Source organism: Mauremys reevesii, linkage group 6 (genome assembly GCF_016161935.1).
Source record: "Mauremys reevesii isolate NIE-2019 linkage group 6, ASM1616193v1, whole genome shotgun sequence".
Taxonomy (NCBI): Eukaryota; Metazoa; Chordata; order Testudines; family Geoemydidae; genus Mauremys; species Mauremys reevesii.
In genome coordinates this window covers 75,471,262-75,493,942 of record NC_052628.1, presented here as the reverse complement: position 1 = coordinate 75,493,942, position 22,681 = coordinate 75,471,262, and the positions used below count along the sequence as shown (strand labels likewise).

At 41.1% G+C, this 22,681-nt stretch overlaps 1 protein-coding gene across 2 annotated transcripts; it reads right to left on the bottom strand.

Annotated features, from left to right (window-relative positions):
* Positions 1-306: 306 nt before the first annotated feature.
* PHAX (phosphorylated adaptor for RNA export) lies at positions 307-21,232 on the bottom strand. Of its 2 annotated transcripts, none has more exons than XM_039545212.1 (5): positions 21,109-21,232; positions 18,708-19,324; positions 15,528-15,648; positions 6,427-6,510; positions 307-2,418 (listed from the first exon to the last, which is right to left on the bottom strand). In XM_039545212.1, the coding sequence occupies exons 1-5, from the start codon at positions 21,133-21,135 to the stop codon at positions 2,149-2,151; spliced, it is 1,119 nt and encodes a 372-aa protein (XP_039401146.1). In that variant the 5' UTR covers positions 21,136-21,232; the 3' UTR covers positions 307-2,148. The 2 variants fall into 2 exon arrangements, with proteins under 2 accessions (XP_039401146.1, XP_039401145.1); XM_039545211.1 differs by lacking the exon at positions 21,109-21,232 and adding an exon at positions 20,906-21,102.
* Between the last annotated feature and the right edge of the window lie 1,449 nt (positions 21,233-22,681).

Genomic DNA, 22,681 nt, shown 5'->3' with positions numbered 1-22,681 from the left:
AGGCTCGGCCATTAATAGCCCACCTGAGCTTGCGTCCTCACTTCTGAGCATAAAAAAATTGCTTGAGCCTGTGCACCTCTTTCTTAACAATTTGTGCTCAGGCAGTGCTTAATTTGTAAGGTAATAAATATCAGCTTAAAGCCACAGTAGGGAAGATAGTTCATCCCCATATTAATACCCAGTCCCAGTGTTTTTATCAGTAGTAAAAAAAAATTGATCTCTGATCTGTTTTTACATATGGTCATATTGCTTTGTGCACACTTAATACCTGGAAAAACTTGAGAAACCTCACCAGAAGCACAAAAACAATTTTCAAGCAGTAATCTTTATTTTTTGCACTCTACAGCTGTAAACTGAGCCAAATATGGGAAATTTCACCACTCTTCTCCTAGATAGATCTCACAAATGCAGTGTCTTTATGCTATTTGCTATAGGTCAGGCTAATGTGTTTCTAAGTGATTTTAAACTACTCAATTCATCTTTTTCCTACTTCACTATTATGGTTGGTAAAAGTTCATATAATTTTGGGTATGGTATACAGCCCCTAAACTCACTTTTTGATAACATGGGCTCTATAAATCTCAACAGAAAAGTGTGGCAACAGAGGACAGAAGCCCTGAGGATGCTAAATTTCTCATTCTTTTAAAAATTAAATAATTGAGAACAGCCACACCTTTTCAGTAGATACAAAATACTCTTCCACAAGTCACTATTGTTGGAGGATGATCAAATTTATGGATACTTTTCCTAGAGATTTTTTTCGTAAGCTTCAGATATTTTGGAATGTGTTGAATTTCATCATATTAAAACAGAATTGCACATGGATGCTATTGTATATTGTTTTTCTATTGCTCTTGTATTGTCTTGAAATTAATGGAAGTTTTGGATCAGCAAAAGTTACAGGATCAGGCTTTTTGTTTTGGAAACATTTTAGCCTGAAAACTAATGTGTGTTCCATTCATAAAACTCAACTCTAAGTAACATTCAGATGTCAGATGTTCGTGCTGCATGAACAATCTAGCACTCGCAAGTTCTTCTGCTATATCCCAAATAAAAAGAATGCTCAGCACTTATATCAAGTACCATCTTCAAAGTGCTTTACCAACATTAACTAAGTAACCCTCACAACTCCTTTGTGAGCTTGGTAGGTATTATGCCCATTTTACAGATGGGAAAAAAATGAAACAGAAGGCAAGGTGATATGGGATTAGAACTCAAATTCCTGACACACTCCTGTGCTCAAATCTCTGTACACATTCTCTGAATATTGTAAAGGTAAAAATCATGCAAAAAACTCAACCTAACACTTTTGTTTCTGCATGCATACAGAATATGGAGCAGACAAATCCTTGAAGGGACTCTCAAATTAGCATCTGACCCATTCAGCAAAAAAGATCAGTCATGATCAACAGAAGTTCAGAGCAATGGTTTGAATGACTTATGTCCCAAATATTGCAAAATTTTATACAAAAAAGGTAGCTAGCTCAGTTCATTGTCATAAGAAATGGGAGGGACCAGAGCCTTTTATAAAGTTATGCCTAATGTACTATCCACCATTGATTACTTTGAGAAAATAGGTTGTTACCCAAGCAACTGAAGACCACAGTAACCTAGTTGCTTTTGAGCAACCCACCAGAGGTTTTGCAGGACTTTTAGTCCTATAAAAAGTAATATTTCTCAGTACTTTGCCATATTAAAATATAAGATCTTTAATACCAATATGTATTTTATATTAGCAAAATGCTTTTTCCCCACCCATTAGATTTAGGAGCAGCATCTGCTTGAGTATGACTTTTTAGCTTTGACAGATGAAATATATTTTTTTTTGTTTAAACAGTAGCCCTGAGTTTATTCCCAAATTTGCCAACTAAGCAAAACTCATCAGCAACAGATTTTGTAAGACAGAATTATCTAAAACATTTTAACATCTTCTGAAGGACACAATGACCAGACTGATAAAATAGGACAGGTAACATTGCTACCAAGTACTTACATTTAGCTAATTATATCAAGTTCTCTCCAAAATACAAGTGTTTCCAATCATATTTACTTGTGCAATTTATGAAAACAAGTACACAAAGTATAATATAAAAGGCTGATTTAATATGTCAGAGATTTAGTTCTTCTATGTATCCAGTCCATTAATGATTAAAAGATCTCCAAATCATGAGCATTATCAATTTCAATGGCATCCTCCGGATCCAGCTTTGTTTCACCATGTCCTTCCTGTAAATCATCCAATGAAGCCAAGGCCTCATTTGTGTCACTAGCAAAAGTTTCTCGAGATGCATCATCATACTCTTGAAGGTTGAGCCCTTTAATAGCTTGTTTCATCTTCTTTCCTAGAACCTGTATTCTCCTCTTCTTAGCAGCTTTTTTGTTTTCATACTCCTTCTGGTTTTCAACATAGAAGATTTCCTTGAAGAGCAAAATATTTATTTAATATGCTGATTATGCAAGTGTTTGCCTTATAATTGTTAAGGAAAAAAAAACAAATGAAAGCCCTACACGTACCTAGCCATTAATATTGCCTTTATTAATCTTTAAAATAATATGACTGTCACTAATCCAGAAAGAGTTAAGCAACTAGCAGGCTAAGTGACCCAAATTCAACTTTTAAAGACATATTAGCAAAGTACAGAAATGGTAATTGGGGATGTTTCTTATAAATAGCTAACAAATCCATGTTAAATAGACTAGATATTTGAAACGTAGACCTACCGTATACTATTAGAAAATCTGAAGAGAGCGATTGTAGCAGTCTATGGTTACCTATATCTTGTTAGAGGTTAACAATGTAACCAAACAGTTCCTGTCTGTTACTATATTCTATTGATTCAGAGTTCAAAAAGGGGATATTAACATTTAGATGGAACTTGGGTGTAATAATATCATTGTCTATATTTCTCTTTGAAGTTTGTAGTAAACTCTCTATAAGCTTACTTAATGGATAATTACCTTATGCTAATGAATGCAACTAGTTACCTGTATATACATAGGAAATAGGAGGTTTTACTTCAAAGTTACAATGCTTCATACAAAAAATACCTACTGTAAAGAGGCTACCAGAGAACTATAAAAAGAACTCATAGGCCCTGATCCTGTTATCTCAGATCTGCTTAAGCTTTGTCAGGGGAAGTTTGAGTCGCAAGACTAAGGTCTCCAGCTCCAGTCTGGATCACCCTGATGTTGGACTATAACCTATGGAACTAATGCTGAAAGAATTCTTTGCAACTCTAAAGCTCACCATCTCTACTATGAAACTGTACTAAAAACTCTATTCATATCTGCATGCATAATGATCTTTTAACCAATACTTTCTTTTTTAATAAATTTTAGTTTAGTTAATAAGAATTGGTTGTGAGTATGTCTTTGGGTAAGATCTGAAATATTTATTGACCTGGTTGGTAATGCGTCCAATCCTTTGGGATTAGTAGAATTTTGTATATGATGAACAAGATTTTCAGTAATCATCATCATATTTGACTTGGCTGTCTGGGTGGGAGCCCAAGGCTGGGTTGCTTTAAGGGAGCTGTATTTCTGGCTTCTGTGTAACCAGTAAGGTGTTGTAGAAGCTGTTTTGTTGCTGGCTTTGTGAATCTAAGTATTAGAATAACCATCAGTTTTGGGGATCATCTGCCCCGTTCTTTGTAGTCTGCCCTGATTAAGTGACCTCCTCAAGACTTCAGTCACAAAGACAAAAACAGAGAGAATGAATAGATTCCATTTTTTGAAAAATATTTGACAGCTGCCCATCTTTTTCAAATTGCCATATAATTGTGCGCCAGAGTATGTTTTTTTAAAGTCACTAATTCATATGGGTTGAAAAATAACCTTGAAAATATGAACCAAATGTTAGCTACTGCAAGACTGTCTGCGTGAATCTGCAGAAAGGGTGAAACAGTAGCTTTAAGGAGAAATTAACTGCTCCCGTTATCTCAAATGGAGTGTTAACACAGAAGCCTAAATATGAAAGTTTAAAACATCAAGATTATTAATTATTTCACTGCTGATCAAACTTTATAGAAAACGAGATTGGGAGTGGGAGCCAGCAGAGCTTAGTGCTCAGCTGTAGTGCCTAGAGTGGTAGGCTGGGACTAGCATGAGAAGACTGGAGGGGGAGAAGGGTATAAAATGGGACCAGTTACACGTAAAGACTGACATTAGATCTGGCATGAGAGATTGTGGGATGGGGTGAGGGAATACGATCCAAGACTGGCATAAAGACAGGCTGGAGAAGACAGGAGCAGAAGGGGTCAGGTTTTGTGGCAGAGGAGGAGGAGTTGAAGGTGTCTCACCACTAGAGAACACGTCCCTACAGAATCTGGAATAGAACCCAAGATTCTAGTCTCACTATTGTTCTGCTGTCAATAAATATTTGTGAAGCTTAATGGCAAAAATATGTTTTGTCCTTTTCTTATGCTGGTTCAGACAGGATGACAATCTACTACTGTTACCATTTACTCTGTTAGCTCATATGGCAAAGGTCTGTGCCTTGGATTTAAAAGTTCTGACGCTGCTGATGAGTTGGTGTCAATATACTGCATGATGAATTTGAGGGTTTTTTAGTTTGCCTTTTTTTTTTTTAAACTTAGGATATTGCACACAAAATTACATAAGAATATAATTAAGTTTGTAAAGTCATGCACTCAAAAGATAGCTACCAAGGTCACTTGTATGACTATTTCTGGGGCCCTTCTACGTATGCGTCATAATATAGTTTTTAATTACATGATTATATACTATTTTTATCACAATCCCCCTGCCTCATTAAGTGCATTGGATGGAGCATGCTCTGGGGATGAATCAGGGTTGTGTAGTAAAGGAAGCTGTTGTCTGTAGTATATCTGCTGCATCTGTTGCGGAAGTTGGAAGGGGTGTGGAGAGAGAGGCAGGGAACTGCAGGACGACAAAGGATGGTCTCAAGGTTAAGGCAGTTGACTGCTGCTCTGGAGAACTGGATTCTATCCCTGCCTCTACCACAGAGTTCCTATGTAATGGCCAAATCACTTAAACCAAAGCTTTCAGAGGTGGTCACTTATGTGTTCCTCATTTTCTGGGTTCCTTATTTGAGACCCTGGGTCTGATTTGTAGATATGCTGAGGACTCACATATGCAACTGAAGTCAACGGGAGCTGTGTTTTGAACATATGAAGTGCTATACAACATATGAACTCCGAAAAATCAAGTCCTAGGTGTCTCAAAATTGGACACCCAAAATTAGTGGCTTCTGTTGACTTTACTCTTTCTGCCTCAGCTCTTCATCTGTTAAACAGGACTAATATCCCCCCTCATCTGAGGTGGTGTTTGAAAATAAATATTAATATTTGAAAAGCACTCAATACTACAGTGATGAGGCCATAAAAAATCCATAAGGAAATTAACAATTCTGTCTTAAGTAGGATTTGAATAATGTGTCATGGGACCACACATTGAACAATGAGGAGAAAACTAAATACTGAACAGTGGTTCATTAAATGAGTACTGTCCATTCTGTGCACTAAGTGAGGCAGGAGTTCTGTGGCAAAAATAGTATGTGATTATACAATTAAAGACTGTGTTTTAAGTAGGCCCACATCAAATTCTTGGCCATGAGAAACACGTCATGGACTGTGAAATCTGGTCTCCCCATGAAATTTGGTCTTTTGTGTACTTTTATCTTATACTATACAGATTTCATGGGAGAGACCAGCATTTCTCAAACTCAGGGCCTAACCCAAATGAGGGGTGCATGGGTGGGTTGAGGGGGGTTCACAAGGCTATTGTAGGTGGGGGTCATGGCATTGCCACCCTTCTGTGCTGCTGCTGGCAGCGGCAGCAGCACAGCCTTCAGAGCTGGGTGGCTGGAGAGCAGTGGCTGCTGACCAGGTGCCCAGCTCTGAGTGTCGCTGACAGCATCAGTGCACAAGTAAGTGTGGGTTCCTTATTGTATGGGACACGGGCATCACTTTTTTGGAAGGGGGACAGATTGTCACAGCCTGTAATATTTTCAAAAGGGGTCCCAGCAAAAAAAACTTCGAGAACCTCTGGGCCACTTACAAATGTAACAGTAGTACAGTACAGTAGTTTGGTACATATACTGTATGAACACATCTGCAAAACTTGCTATTTATGCCATGACCAACCCGCAAAAAAATGTGTGATTTCTCTGCAATTTAAAGAGACCCCTAGTCATTACACATACACACCGTAAGCAGATGAATCAAGGAGACTGGCATTCCCTAAGTTTTGAGGCCTTGACTTTGCATCTTTAATGATGTCTTTTTAACAGTTTTGTGTGTGCGCAGTTACAGATTGTCACAATGAACATTTTCATATTAGTTTAACCCTCCTCCCTTTAAAAAAAGCACTCTAAAAATTATTAGTTCTTCAAAGAAGGATTTTAATTTACTTTAGTCATAATAATTTACAATCGAACATGTTTACCTTGATTTGCTCTCCAGTAATGCTGGGTGTATTCTTCAGCAGATTTAAATAAACTCCTCCTGGCGTTCTTCTTCTACTACCATTCTGCATAAGGGAAAAATAAATTATTCATAATGGCAAGTCTAAAACAGATTCAAAATAATTGTCATTTAAGAAATCTAAAATTTCCCTTAATTTTTATTTGAGCAACTCGTTTCTTTACAAAAATATAAATAATAAAAATACTATTGTGGTAGTGCCTAAGAGCCCCAGTTAAGTACTATGACCCTACATGCTAGTTGCTATACTGAGGAAGCATCCAAGACACAGGCCCAACTGCACTAGGTGCTGCACAAGCGTATTACAAAAACAGTTCCAACCCTGAAGAGGGTTTTGGGTTTTTTTGAGCTTCATCTACCAAAAGTAGCCAATGGACCTATAGAACAGCGGTCCCCAACCTTTTTGGCACCAGGGACCGGTGTCGTAGAAAAAAAAATTTCCGCGGACCTGCCCCCTATCTGACCCCCACCCACTTCCCCCCCCCCCCGACTGCCCGCCCCCCTCAGAATCCCCAACCCATCCTGCTCCTTGTCCCCTCACCATCCCCAGAGACCCCACCACCCTGGGACCCCACCCCTGCTCCCTGTCCCCTGACTGCCCCAACCCCTATCCCCCCCCCCGCTGAGTCCTGACAGACCCTGCCCGAACACCCACAATCCAACCCCCCCCCATTCCCTGCCCCCTGACCGCTCCCCCAACCTCCACCCCCTCTCTGTGCCCTGACTGTCCCCAGGACTCCCTGCCCCTTAGCCAACCTCCTGGCCCCAGCATCTTACCCCCGGCTCCCTCCTCACCCGGAGCCTCAGCGCCTCGCCCGACAGCTGCAGTGTGTCTCTGGCGGGGCCTGAGCTCCGTCCCGCTCAGAGCCGCGTGGTGAGGGGGCGGGGCTGTGAGCTCCTCACTGAGCTGAGGCAGCTGAGCTCAGCCCGGAGCTCGCAGCCCCACCCCCTCACCACGCGGCTCTGAGGGGGCGGGGCTCAGGGGCCCCGCCGGAGACACGCCGCTTGATGTGCTAGGGGTCGGTTCGCGGCCCGGTTCCTAACAGGCCGCGGCCCGGTACCGGTCCGCGGCCCGGGGACCCCTGCAATAGAACACTATATAATTGGATACGTGAGTTATGAGATTTTTTTTTTAAAACTTAATTTAAAGCTTTAAGCACCAGTCAAGAGGCAAGAATTGGTGTATCAGCTCACACCAGCTATCAATTCACCTATGCAGGTATTATTATTATTAAATTTGTATTACCGTAGCACCTAGCAGTCGCAATCATGAACCAGACCCCAATGTGCTTGGTGCTGTACAAACACAGGAGAGAAAAAATTCCTTCCCCAAAGTGCTTGCAATCTAAATATAAGACACAAGACAACTGATAAAAACAACCAGGAGTCCTTGTGGCACCTTAGAGGCTAACAAATTTATTTGGGCATAAGCTTTCATGGGCTAGAACCCACTTCATCAGATGCATGGAGTGGAAAATACAGGAGCAGGTATAAATGCATGAAAGGATGGAGTTGCCTTACCAAGTGTGAGGTCAGTCTAACGAAACAATTCAATTAACAGCAGGATACCAAGGGAGGAAAAATAACTTTTGAAGTGATAATGAGAGTGCCCATTTCAGACAGTTGACAAGAAGGTGTGAGTAACAGTAGGGGAAAATTAAGTTTAGGTTTTGTAATGACCCAACCACTCCCAGTCTGATGCATACAGACAGGGGAGTACAGGGAAACAATGAAACAATATTTGGAAGCATGATAAGCAGTTCTCAGTACACCAGCAACTTAACCATTGCTGAGTTTTTTGCAGGCCTCACAGCAAAGGAGAGTTTTAAGGTAGATAATGACTTAGTTTTGCAGATGTTTAAAGAGAGCTTCTCCAAGTGTGAGGGGCAGCATGGAAGAAAGCATGAAGATGCTTGTTTGAAAATTTAACAAGTGGGTGATGGAGATTGGCATCATGGGCCTATTAGAGGTGGGAGTTGACTTTTTGATAATGAAAGATGGTCCATAGTGTAGTAACATTTCATGGGTGAGCGTTAAATGTCAAACTACTCATATAAGTCTGAGGTGGAGAAAAGGGTGCAGAAGGCAGTTCTTATATGATAATTTAACTCATAGGATTCTAAATTCTGTCATAACTACTTATATTTTTCAAAGACCATAACAGTCTAAGAAATTAGATGTTCAGATCCTTTCAATGGTTTTCTGTAATGGGAATGTGAGCAGTTACTTCAGCACATTACTATCTAAAATCTCATTTATTAGGTTCTGTAGTGTCCTTTTACTTAACAACTCAAATGCTTAATTTTAGCTAAGTTAGCATTTTTTTCTCAAGAGGTATGACAGACATTAAAAACACTTCTGAAACCTCCCTCCCTGCACAGTAGTTCTGTGCTCCAGTTGAGTTCAGTGCAGGGCTGTCCCATGCCATTTGGGTGCCCTACGCAGCCGCCTCCCCCCGCCCCCACGGGTCTGGGAGGCAGGAGCTGTGGGGGGCCACTTTTGGGGGCCCCACAGGCCCAGAGGATTAGCGGGGGGCTGGGAGCAGCCCGCTCTGCTTCCCTCACTCCAGCCCCAGCCGTGTCGCTCAGAGGAGGGGGCTTGGGGGAAGCCGAGCAGCCCGGCCCCAGCTCCACTCTGCTCCGCCAGCTCCCAGCTGCGGTGCTCCACTTCTCACCACCAGTGAGAGCCAGGGGCGGTCCTTTCCTCAACTCGAGCGACATGGCTGGGGCTCGGGAAAGGGAAGCGGAGTGGGCTGGGGCCCTGGACAACTCCCTCCACCTTGCCTCTTCCCTTCCCCCCTGCTCCGCCCCCATTCCACCTCTTCCCCCAGTGACCCCGCACTCACCGGCAGGAGGAAGTGGTGCGCCACAGCTGGGGGCTGGAGGAGTAGAGTGGGCTGGGGCCAGGTTGCTCCACTTCCCACCGTTGATGGTGAGTGCAGGGTCACTGGGGGAAGAAGTGGAATGGGGGCGGGGGCAGAGCGGGGGGGGGGGAAGGTAAGAGGCAGGGCAGAGGGAGTTGTCCGGGGCCCCACACCCCCCAAGGGATGGCCCTGCCCCCTGCGGGGGTGGGGGAGATGGCCGAGGGATAGGGCTGGTTGCCGGGACTGGTGCTGCCGCATATGCAGCACGCAGTTGCGTAGGGCACCATGAAATTTGGGGCAATTTGGTGTCCCAAATTTCATGGTGCCCTACACAGCTGCGTATGCCTAAGGACAGCCCTGGCTCAGTGGCTGGTGTAACATCAACAACGGCATGTGGCAATGGTGTCATATTAAAGCATGAATGGAGCCAAACATTAAGAGACCTGAACATTATGGACATTTAATATATTGCTAACAATAATAGAATTTAACTCTTTCCTTTATACTGTTTAAACACCTAAACTCTACATCATTAAAGAGGCTAATTTTTTCAAAACAATCAACAGGAACAACCCAAATGTCAATACTAATACTGAAATTTGGTTTTAGTGCATTTACCTTTAATCATTTTAAGAAAAATAACAACTGAGACAATACACACATCACTCTGTGCATAAAACCCTAACATAGAAACTAACATCAACTATGAGATGATCTTTAGGTGTTGTCAAAAATACTTCTGTGGCACATGCACAAAATAATTCATTGTTTGAAGAGTATGAGGGATAAGCATTGTTAGGAGTTGCATCCTTTTTTTTCATTTGAGCTGGCAAATGTGTTACTCCTTTAAGGTAGCATCTCTTCCTAAGAGAAGTCTAGTTCATTCGCTGGAATTTTAGATACAAATGGCTTATGTCTCATTATCAAGAATGATTGCTGGAAATATGATTAAAGTAACATGTATATTTTATGCTCTTCCCAAACCTCAGTTGTTTTACAAACTTTGATAGCCCCCAGCCAACAAGAAAGCCTATACAGTACTATCCAACACCCAACCTGCTTAATGTATTTACATGGCCTATGTAGTAGACTCAGATACTGCAGAATCTAATACTCCTGTGGGAATTCTGCACCACTGCACAGGCACAGAATTCATGTCCAGTGCAGAATCCCCTCCCTCCCGCTCCGCCGCAGAAAATACATTCAGCCCAAGAAATGCTGCAGTTCCGCCTTTTGCCCACCAGAGACTGCTGTGGTGCCAGAACAGCAGGCTGACTAGCAACAACAGCTAGCAGCCAGCTGCTTTCATCACAGCAGCCTGCCTGTGGAGCCAGGTTAGGAGGCAGAGTGGGGCACATGGGACTGCTGCGGGGGTCACAGACTAGGGTTCAGAAGGGCTAATGGGAAGGGACAGAATGGGGTGCAGGCTCAAGAGCTAATGGGGAGAAGTAAGGGGCCACACGAGGTGCAGAGACACATGGGGACAGGGGCAAATATACCTGGCTGAATACGAGAGGCTTGGTGTCAGCCAGGGTCTAACATGGGAGAGGCTCCCCAACTCCCTAATAATTCCTCCCCCGAAAAAGAAACTGTTCCATACTACTTTCACCCACATTCAACAATCTTCCCAGCTCACACTCAGACTCCTTCCCTCTCCCTCAGCTCCTTCGTTAGCCCTGACTCTCCCAAGCCTTTGCACTGAGGGGTGCGGGAAACACGTTTCTGTATTGTAGTTTAAATGAATTACTCAAAGTTCTGTTTTAATATACCTATAAGGAATCTATTTGTCAGAAACACATTTCCTCAATTTTTTTGGTCTGTATTGTTACAGACATACTTGCTGAACGGTATTTTGAAATAAATTACCAAAATAATGGAAACTCGCATGATTATAATGTGTTATTTTGACAAATAAAATATGCAGATTTTTGCAGAATTTTAAAATATTGTGTGCAGAATTGTTAATTTTTTGGCACAGAATTCCCCCAGGAGTAATCTAAAGTTTTCATTATAAAAATAAAAAGTTACTAGTCCTCATGTTTGTGAAGACAACATCCCAGTAGTGTCTTCCTAAGTCTGCTGACTGCCTGAAACAATAGCTGGGAGATCTGAACTCTCTCACCTCCAGGGTGGATAAAAATCAATGTTTAAAAAAAAAATTAGATTGTATTCTTTTGATAAAATGCTTTTTGAGGAAAAAAAACAATCTAAAAATAGTTTTAAGATACATTAGCGCTCAAAGATATCTCATCATGGAAAAGGGATTATAAATTCTTTTTCTATAGTGTGAGACAGTATATTCACGTAATGTTTAAGGAAAGTTTTACAAACAAGTTCTTGGATTAGGGACCCAATCTTATGAGGCTCCAGGGGCTTCTGTACAGGTTATTTAGGTTAATCTTTTTATTTACCCAATGGGACTCAGTGCTCAGTCTAGACAGAAGACACCATCAGAGATGCTTAGTTTTGCAGTTATCAAACTGTAGATTTGTGTCTCCAGAGATAACATGCTTGTTAACAGCAAAGATGTTTTTAGATAAATGATAGAGGTGAGAAATAATAGATCTCAACCCTATTGTCCCTCTGCAAATTTGTGTACACAGGGTCAACACCTCACCTCTCTCTAAAAGTGCAAAGTTTCAAAAAGTTCAATGAATAGAAGATTGTTGGGGGCGGAATAGATCTGGACAAGGAGATATCTGGAGATAAACATGATAAGGGAGAGATAGGCGGTAGAAACAAAAGTGAAACTGTTTGAGCAGCATATTCCAGAAGTCTTGAGGTCTGAGTATAGCCTTCATTGATTTGAGATCTACCATACCATTCTCTCACTAGAAGGGAAAAACTATAATGGCAGTAGGCCGTAAAAGAGACCCAGTTTGGGAATATTTTAATGAAGTTCCTCTACCTGTGAGTAAGACAGGCATGCATACAAAAATGCAAACAGTGCAACAAAGAAATGTAAGGCCTGGTTGCCTGAATGAAACAACATCAAGAGAAATGTTCCTTCTCAGGAGGAAGCTGCGTTGAAGATGATGAAAGGAACATGTCTGAACATACAGGATCTTCAGGTTGGTAAACTTTTTTATTTCATACTTCTTTCTTAAGGACTGCCCATCTTCCTTCTGGACTATTCTTGAATTCTCATGTTTGAGCAAAAAATATAGTTTTTATTCTATGGTACTATCATTTTAGATGCAGTTGATATAAAAAATAAATAGCTGAAATAGGCAGATCTTCCTTTTACAATTTCACCTTTAAAGTAGTACTGAGGGTCAGTGAGTACAATGAGTAATACTAAATGAGCAGTATGGTAATAATTATTAAATAACTGCACTGACTTATTTTGTTTAGGAGAATCCATCCTCAACATACAGGATTCTGAAGACTATCCACCTTCAAGATCACCATCATTTTCTACAGTTTCGAAGTTATCTGCCAACGATAGTGTTTCAGTCACATCATGTATGTCACATAGCCACAGAATATCATCTCTAGCAAAAAGAAAAAAAAAAAATCTCCATCATCCAGAAACAACCACAGATAAGTTTGTGATAAGAACCAGCAGATTACAAAAAGAGGTAATTGATGAAAAAAATTTCCCAGATTGTTTATGTAACAAACTCTCCTTTCTGTATGATTGAGAACCCACACTTCATTAACATGGTTCAGTCATTAAGACCAGGATACGGTCCACCCAACAGAGCAGATGTTGCAGGCAAATTGCTGAATAAAGTGTATGAAAGAGAAATTGAAAAGTGTGCAAAAGGTCTAGAGGGTGAAATTGTTAACTCGAGTCTTGATGGGTGGAGCAATGTCGACAATGATCCAGTTTTATGTGCTTGTTTGACAACAGAAGGGAATGTCTTCCTTACAGAAACAACTGACATCAGGAAATTCACACACAGCAGAATACTTACAAGAAGTAGGAGTAAAAGCTATAACTGTGCGGAAAAAACTCAAATGCCTAGTACGCAGCTTGGTCACAGACAGTGTAGCAAATGTATCCAAGATGAGAAGAAATTATTTAGAAGGGAGTTCCAAGCTAATAACATACAGTTGCAGTGCTCATTTGATGCGCTTCCTAGCCAAAGACTTCAGTGTTCCAGAAATAAAGGCTAATGTTGTTGAAACTGCAAAATACTTCCATAATAACCACTTTGTAGCAGCTGCTCTGAAAAAAGCGGGAGGAACCAAGCTAACTCTCCCACAAGACATGCGATGGAACTCAGTAGTGGACTGTTTTGAGCACTATATCAAGGACTGGCCTAATTTGATGACACTGTGTGAACAAAATCGTGAAAAAATAGATAGCACTGTCAAAGCTAAAGCTCTCAACATTGGGCTTAAGAGAAATGTTGAACATATGCTGAGTACCCTGAAGCCTATTTCTGTAGCCTTGAACAAAATGCAGGGAAATAGCTGTTTTATTGCTGACGCTATTGAAATTTGGAAGGAACTGAGTGAGATCTTAAAAAGAGAAATATGCAACGACAGAGTTAAATTACAAGCATTTAAAAAAACAAATGGGACAAGCACTAGCTCCAGCTCATTTTCTTGCAAATATTCTCAATACTCAGTACCAGAGTCAAATCTTAACTGCTGAAGAAGAGTTGGCTATGACATGGACATCCAGCAATCATATCTCCATAATGCCTACTATAACAAACTTTAGCGCTAAGGGTGAACCATTCAAGAAATACATGTTTGCTGATGATGTTTTAAAGAAAGTCACACCATTGAACTGGAGTAAGTCACTTAAGCACTTGGATTCCGAGACTGTTGAATTGATAATCTCACTTTTAACAGCAGTAGCTTTTTCTGCCAGCATAGAAAGAATATTTTCTTCCTTTGGATTAATTCATTCCAAAATGAGAAATCGTTTAGGACCTGAAAAAGCAGGAAATCTTGTTTTCCTTTTCCAGATTATAAACGGACAGGAAATTGAAGGTGAAGACGACTGAGTTAGATGCAGAAGCCAATATTTAAGTTTCTCATGTTGACCTGGCTGACACAGACGATTTAATTTTTGGTTTTAAAAAAATATATATATTTCATTTAACTATTTTAAACAATTTTAACAAAAACAAACCTGATTTTAAAAAACTTGAATGTTTAAATTAAATTCATATGCTTGTTTTGTTAAAATATTATATGTTTGCTGTTGAAGAAAAAAATCCAGAATACATAACATTGTTGTTTTAGTTAAATAAAACAATTTAAATGTCTGTCTGGTAATGTTCTCCTCCTAATACAGCATGGCAAGAAAATCTTCCAAATATTAATGACTGTTCACCTCCCAATGATTTCCTAAATATCTGCTTCAATTACCTTTGGTAAATGAAATAAGCAAACAATCGTTCATTTTCTGATACAGCTGTAAAACTAACTGAAAAGTTTTCAAAATAAATCATTTAAAAAAATTTATAGTGTGTACCTTCTAAAAATGAAACCTACATCTATCTCTGAGTTGTGAAGAATATGTATTAAGGTTATAACAACCAACAAGAATGCACTTTTATGTAGAAATCCGTGATTTAAATCAATTCCACCCTCCTCACCTCCATTTATTTCAATGCAGTGTAGTCTAAAACCTGATTACACTTCATATGTAGGCTTTGAAGGATTAGATTTTTATCTGTAAATGATGGAAATGTCTATTTCATTTTACATGCACAAACCCATGAAAAAAATATTTCCACTGATAACTGAAATTTACAGATAGGCAAAGAAAGAAAAATGTTGCTTGAGAACTTAGTTTGATTTAAGGATATTTATTTTGTACATCTCGACATGTGATGTTGACAATTTGTGTTCTGTTATAATGCTAATTTTTAATTTAACTCGGTGTCTAAATAATTATTGTCTGACATCTCCCCCACCTCCACCCCATGGTCTAACGCCCCCATAATTTCCCACAACTGCAAAAATTTACATTGAAAGACAACTAAAAAAAATGCCTAAAAATAAAGTCAAAATTATAAAAATACAAACTGAATTTGCCAAGTCTATTTATATGTAAGCGTGATCTATTTAAATGTTTAGTTGTTGTTTTCATGGATCAAATGGAAAAGGGATGGGAATGAAGGCCATGGTGAGGACTGAGAGTTAATGCAAGGAATTTGAGAAATTTAATAGGCATGAAAGCACTGCAACAGTATTTAGTATGAAGATTGATTGCAAAAAATAGTTTTTCTTACCATTATGAAGAGTCCGCCATTTTGTTCCACTTCGGCTGTTTCCATAAGCAGTTCAATAGCTTTCTTATTTCCAATTATTTTCACTATTCGGGCTATCAAATCTTTCTTTGGTTCTCGAAGCCTAAAAAAACAACCCGCCACCCCCAGTCAATGGGATTTCTCACATGAGTAAAATTAAACATATGACTTCAATGGGACTACTCAAATGAGTAATGTTATAAACACTACTGTTCGTAGGAGATTAGTTTTGGGTAACTGAAGCTTAAGATACATGTAGATTTTCTCCTTAGGTATCTGTACTATCAACTCAGTTTTTTAAACGGATTTCAAAATATTGTACTTCTGATAGCTCAAACTTTAAGTAACATGCCTTGTTTTGTTTTTAAATATCTTTGTAAGGCTTTATTTCCTCCCTACTGATGTTTGTAAGGTCTTTTCAGCAAGCATTTGCCCATGCACATGTAGCTGCAGCATCACAGCTTACTATCTATGCATGAGAAACCATGAAACTGACAGTACATGAACTGCTGTCACATGAACAGAGTTCACATACAGTAATCTTAAATTCTTTGTAACTAAATAGATGCAAAGTTTTTAGACAAATATGATCAAGATGATGGTATCCTTTCAAATCCAGTTTTCTTTTTAAGGGACACAATGAAGTAGTTCAGGCCTATAGTTTATATTTTATTTTTTTAATTAAGGGTCTGCATCGGGCATGGCGGCGCGCCTGTAATCCCAGCTACTTGGGAGGCTGAGGCTGGCGGATAACATAACTAGCATTTCTACACTGATCTGATTCAGAATGACAATTCCTACAAAGACAGGTATTAAACATGTAAATGAAGGAAAACAGACTTTCAGCATATTTTAGTGTAACTTCACAAAATGTAATGACACAAATTGATATTGCTCATAAAGCCATAAAATGCCAAACTGGAGATTCTACACATCTATAGTTAACTAGAATTCATTTTACTGTACTATAATTTTTCAAAATTCAGAAGAACATAAGATATTTAGTAAGAACAGGCAATGGCAATAATTAGTGTACATTTTTGGATACAAATGTTGTCTGTATCAGTTTTGGTTTTTGTTACTTTCCACAATGGTAAGTTTATGCAAACTATCTACTATTACACACTAAAACCTTAAAATAATGTTGTTAAGTTTGCAAAATCAAACACTCAAAAGTTAGGAAATGCCAGAATTAAGACTGTCTGTGCAATTCTGTATGCATAATACCATCTTTAATTACATAATCACATACTATTTCCTCCCCACAGGACACCAGCCTCATTCAGTGCACAGGATGGACAGTGCTCACTAAGGGAAAAATAGTATATTGTTATGTAATTAAAGACTGTATTATGATGCATACATAGAATGGGGCCTGAAATAAAGTTGCACAAGTAACCTTGGTATTAACATTGACACTATTTTCTGAGTGCATGAATTAACAAATTTAATATTCTTATAACAGTTTTTGTGTAATTGCCTAGGTTTTAAAAAAGGCAAACTGGAAAAACCCAGAAATTCCACCATATGGCATTATATTGACACCCACAATGCTCATCAGCAATGTCAACCTTTAGATCCACAGCACAGACCTCTGCCACTTGAGTTAAGGAAGTAACAGAGCAGAAGCAGGTTGTCCCCTATGCTTGACCCCTTCCACTCTGTCCCTTTTGACCTGTCCTTGTCCCAATCCTGTCTTTTCCCCATACCTTGCGCCTCATCACAGTTCCATTTTCTTCACCTATCCAGTTCCAGTCTTTACTCATCAGGTTTCTCATCCCAGTCTGAGTTCCCTCCTCTTGGCCTCATTTGAATTTTCTCTTTTGCCACCCTGACCTCCAGCTGCCCTCACACTGCCACCCACTAAGGCTCCTCACCAGAGTTATCTCCCCTCCATCCCCCCACAACAGGTTATCAGTCCCAGTCTCCCCATCCCATTATCTCTGGCCAGGGCCGGCTCCAGACCCCAGCGCGCCAAGCACGCGCTTGGGGCAGCATTTTGCCGGCAGGGCGGCAGGCGGATCCGGCGGACCTTCCGCAGGCATGACTGCGGAGGGTCCGTTGGTCCCGCAGTTCCGGTGGACCTCCCGCAGGCATGACTGCAGAGGGTCCGCTGGTCCCGCGGCTCGGGTGGACCTCCCGCAGGTACGTCTGCAAGAGGTCCCCCGGAGCCGCGGGACCGGCGACCGGCAGCGCGCCCCCTGCGAAATGCCGCCCTGCTTGGGGCGGCCAGATTCCTAGAGTCGCCCCTGTCTCTGGCTCCCAATCTCATTGCCCACCCAGTCCTCACTAGCCTCCAGCCTCAGTTGCATTCAAATCAGGTGGCTTCCTCCTCCATGCTACCTGGGACCAGCGAGGATTAATTCTTCAGAGTACAGGAGAGACAGGTTCCCAGCTCTCAGATCAGATGTTGGACCTGGCATAGGCACAGCTCACAAAAGCCCAGAGTGGCAACTGCAGGAAAAGTCCTGATCAATCCTGGGCTGGAGCATGCCCAGTGCAGACAGAATCTTTGAAGGCAATTAGCTACTAAAATTTAAGTTTCTACTGAGCATTTGTGAACTGCAATTTTTCAAAGAGTTGTAACTTAGCCAAATTTGGGCAGGTTTTCCCAAGGATGGCAAAAGGGACATGTCTGAAACAAATGCCACTCCCCATGGCAAATGTCAAATACCTGCTCTGAAGCATATGTGGGTGGAAGCACTAGAGCTTTTTAATTAAAAGATTTCCACAATTTTTCTACATGGGCAAAACATTTTTTTCCCTAGCCATATTCTCAGAAATGGCTGAACACTTTTGGCTGAAGTTTTCAAAATAAATAAATACATACATAAAATAAAAAAGTTTAGCCTCAGGTTGACACCTTGCATGGAAAATTCAAGCGGAAACGTTTACGACTTTGACAAATTTTAACCAACTGAAAACAGGATCTTATAATGGGAAGTGTTGGGCAACCTTAATAAAAACTGGTGCTACCAGACCCACCAATAATACTGCATTTAGGTTTCAGGATTCTGGGAACCTGAACAAGCCATTCAAACCCTTATCTCATAATTTAACATGGCCACCTAAAATAGTCAACCACTCAACAAGAACACAGTCTTATTCTTCCCTTCAGTAACTTTCACATAATCTACTGGATTAAGGAACATAAGATCTCACCGATAAGAAATTTCATCTGCCACTTTTTCCTCAGAATCTTCTTCAGTAATCTCGTACATCCCTTTATAATTCATTTCTAATCTTTCACCCAGTCTGTCCTTGACAGGCCGTTTCCGTTTGAGAAGACTTTGTCCATTTTCTTCCTCTTTTGGCGCTGTTTTTTTGTCATCCTGCATGTATTCATCTAGCTCTTTATTTAATATCTCCACATCCTGGTCAGTTTCTTTCATCAGCTTTTTAGCCAGTAAGTAATTGTAAGACTCAGACTGCCTACTCTTGTCAATAGTACCCTCCATTCCTAAAATTCCAAGTTCAGTGGCCACTGCATCCTGATTTTGTTCCTGAAGCACTGCACCCCAAATATTGTTGATCTTCTTACCCCCTAGGACAGTTGGCTTCTGGTGACTCTGGCCAAACTGAAAAAGCTCTGGTTTAGCAGGAGGGAGGTTAAAACATTTTTGTCGTTTCCGTTTCCACACAGAAGCTTCATCATCTGAATCAGAGAAGCTCTCATCACTTGAGTCCACACCATTGGTTGTTCGATAAGGAACACTTGGTGCACAGGGTGAAATGGTGCTCTGGAAAGGTTTGGTTGAACTGTTGCCATCATGTGGTTTCTGAAATGGCAAAGTCATTTTGTATTCATTCAATTAGTATTTCTAAAAAGGAAAGCTACCTTGATGATTTGATTATAATTAGTCTCACTAATACACTAATTTACTCTGACTCATATGTGAGAATAATTTTAAAAAACAGACTAGACTAGATATACTTTATTTTTAACTAAAACTTTCATCCAAGGACTTCAAAGCACCCTACAGACACCAAGTCTCATTCAGAATACCCATTGATGATTCTCCATTTCAGATAGGTAAACTGAGATGTTCAAGGTTACACAAGGTATCTGTAAAGAATAGATACTACTATAACCCAGTTCTTGCTCCTAGTTACAGGCAAACCACAAGATATACTGCTGCGACCATTGTAAACTTAGCATTCTTTACCGATAATTCCAGTTCTTAAAAATTATCATAAAAAGAGCTCCTAAAAGCCAAGATAATCTTAAAACTAATCTTTTGCCTCCTCAATTTTAGATGAATACATTCCTCTCTTTAACCCACACACTCTTTCAGTAACCTGATGGCATTCCTGAATTATTTTCTAGCATAAAGCAACAGAAGTAAAGACTCTTCAGCTTTTCTTACCACTGTATGAAATATATAACTGCTTTGAATGACAGGGATAGCTGACAGCACAAGACTTTGGAAAAACAAGGTGAGCATAGCCCTATGCATTAAAAATGCATCTGTAGTTTACATGCTCCTTTCTTGGTGTACATCTCAAGACTGTATTATCCTATTCAGCATTATCCTATTTTCTGCACTTCTACCACCATGTATTTCTCATACGATCTGATAATATACACATGAAAATCAGTATTTACTAAAAAAAAGTCTGAAAGCTAATTAAGTGCAGTCTCTCCAGCAGGTAACGGCTTAAACACAAAAAAGAGACATAGCTTTAAATTCAGAAGGAAATAATTGCTGTCATGACATGTCCTGTTGAAAGGTTTTCAACAATACAGCACAACTAACCATTAAAAACCAACAACACGTGCGCTGGCAAACGGTGGTAGTGGAAAAGCAATTAGACAAACGGGTGGGGGGTTACTCATGTTTCACGGGACAACAGTACCTACCTATTTGATAAAAAAAACATTAACTAAGCTCATGCAATGTCTCTTCCGAAGGGAAACACCCAGCAATTCCTAACAAATAATCCCACTGCTCGTCTCCCAACCCCCTCCCCACAAAGCACAGCAACAACAGCTCCCCCTCACCCCCCAGCCAGAGACACAGGCTCACTATGCAACACACCAGGATAGCACTGGAGATGTGCCGGGGGGTGAGAGGATGCGGGCAGGCGGTTTATCAAGGGAACTGTTCCCAACCCATCTCTCCTGGCCCCTTCCCGGCAGCATCTCAGCGCCGCTCCGGCAGGCCAGGGGCCGTGGCCGGGGCATTTCCTCGGGGCGGCGCGTTCCCTCGGGCTCCCCCAGCCCTGCGCGGAGTCTCCCGCCCTGAGGCCCGCCCCGGCCGCCCGGCCGCAGCAGCAGTGGCGGGAAGCCGGGGCTGGGTCAGGAGCCGCGGTGGGGTCCCTGCTAGGGAGGCGGCCGAGCCCCCAGGGCCACCCCTCACCTGCGCGGGGCCCCTGGCCGAGACGCTGGCGGGCATGTCGGAGTCCGAGTCCGAGATCTCCCCGTCCTCCGCATCCTGCTCCATCCGCCGCGCCTCCAGCGCCATCTTCCCCGAGACCGCGGGCGCACCACTGAGCGCCGGGGCCGGAGTCCGCCAGCGCTTCCGCTCGCAGGGGAGAGGGGGAAGCAAATGGCGCCGCCTACCTCAAACTTCGCCCATGCAAGGAGCATCCGCAGGGCCTACATGCCCCAATGTGCCTTGCGCTGGGTGGGCGGGCGCGCCGCAGGGCATGCCGGGATCTGTAGTCTTTGTCGGAAATCCCCATGGAAGGCCTAGTTGGGACTGTTCCAAGGGAAAAAGAAACCCAGGCACGTTGTCCGGACACCATCTTGCCACATCCTATTACATCGGCCACCACCGTCAGGTCTCTGCGTGGGCAACGTCACCCGACTGCTTTGCTAGAGCATGTCACCCTGTCACCACTATTATGGGAGCTGGAGAGAAAAGATCCCTGTGGCTCTCATGTGGTAGCACATCAGCAAGGTGTCACTGGATTGCCACTTCCTGGTGGCATAGTGTTGCCACATTATCTCAACAGATAGCAATACTGAATGATTGTGTTGCTATCTTTTGTCACTCTTCAGGGCCAGTTACAGTCCCTAATTTTATTTATATAATTATATTGTGCAGATGTATAACACCTTCCTTCCTAGGCCTGTAATGGACTTTACAAATGTTAATGAAACATTAGAAAACTGCTATTAGATAGTTAAACATGATTATTCCAGTTTTACAGAGTAAGTTACTGTGGGCCTCCATGCAAGTATGGCCTAGCCCAGTGTTACATGCAGCCAGGATAAAATGTGACTCATTATATACCCCAGTTTCCAAGGTTAACTCACAGTAAAACAGTGTAAAAAGGTGTCTATACTGTAGCCTGATCTGCAGATTGTGTATTAATTATATTGATTACTTAAGAATTCCTAGTTATCATTCTGAAATTTGACAGGTTCTTGTCCCAAGATTAGGCTCAAGTGTTATTAAACTTACTGTTCAGTTGGAAATCACAGTGTGCACAGTTGCAACACTCACACTTTAGGAACCCTTCTGTATTTGTAATAGTTTATTAATACATTTAGCAAAGTCACAAAAACTCTAACCCAGCAAGGTAGAGAGAGATAATAAAGAATGTACATCTGAACAGCCATATACTCACTATGCCTTGCAGAAAAACTTGAAATGTTAACTATTATCTTCCTCATCACCTTCCTCATCATCACCATTGGCCATCATCCTGGCACCTCCCACGGGCTACATCTCTCTCTCCTCTTGTACACAGGCTGGGATACAACTTTTATAATATGTTATGCTGACATCATTATAGGTTTCTTCCCTCTTCTTTATTTTTATTTCCTCACCCTACTAATGTTGAGGTGCCCTTCTATAGGTTAATATTTTAATAATCTCAACTTATCATCATATCTGTCACTTTGTTGCCATGGTACTCTTGTGGTCAGACATCTGCAGATGTTCCTATCCTAAAATATCCAAAAACTGTTTTTTGTTCATATTCTTGTGGTTGCCTGATGTCATTATGTACAGACTTCTCCCTTAAACATTCTGTTCCCAGTTCCCCAAAACTTAGGGATGACAACTGGGCCATTTATGTGTCCCAAAGGTCATAGGTCTCAAGCCTTATGCTTACTGCTAAAGCTAATGTCTTACAGGATACAGGCCTGTAGGTTCCTTGCGTTACTGCTAAATAAAATAAACACT

Coding starts and splice junctions, on each gene's coding strand:
- PHAX (XM_039545211.1), bottom strand. CDS start 21,010: ATGGCGCTGGAGGCGCGGCGGATGGAGCAGGATGCGGAGGACGGGGAG. Junction 19,325..20,905: donor CGGCCAGGGGCCCCGCGCAG/GTGAGGGGTGGC, acceptor TTGCCATTTCAG/AAACCACATGATGGCAACAG. Junction 15,649..18,707: donor GCAGATGAAATTTCTTATCG/GTGAGATCTTAT, acceptor TTGTTTTTTTAG/GCTTCGAGAACCAAAGAAAG.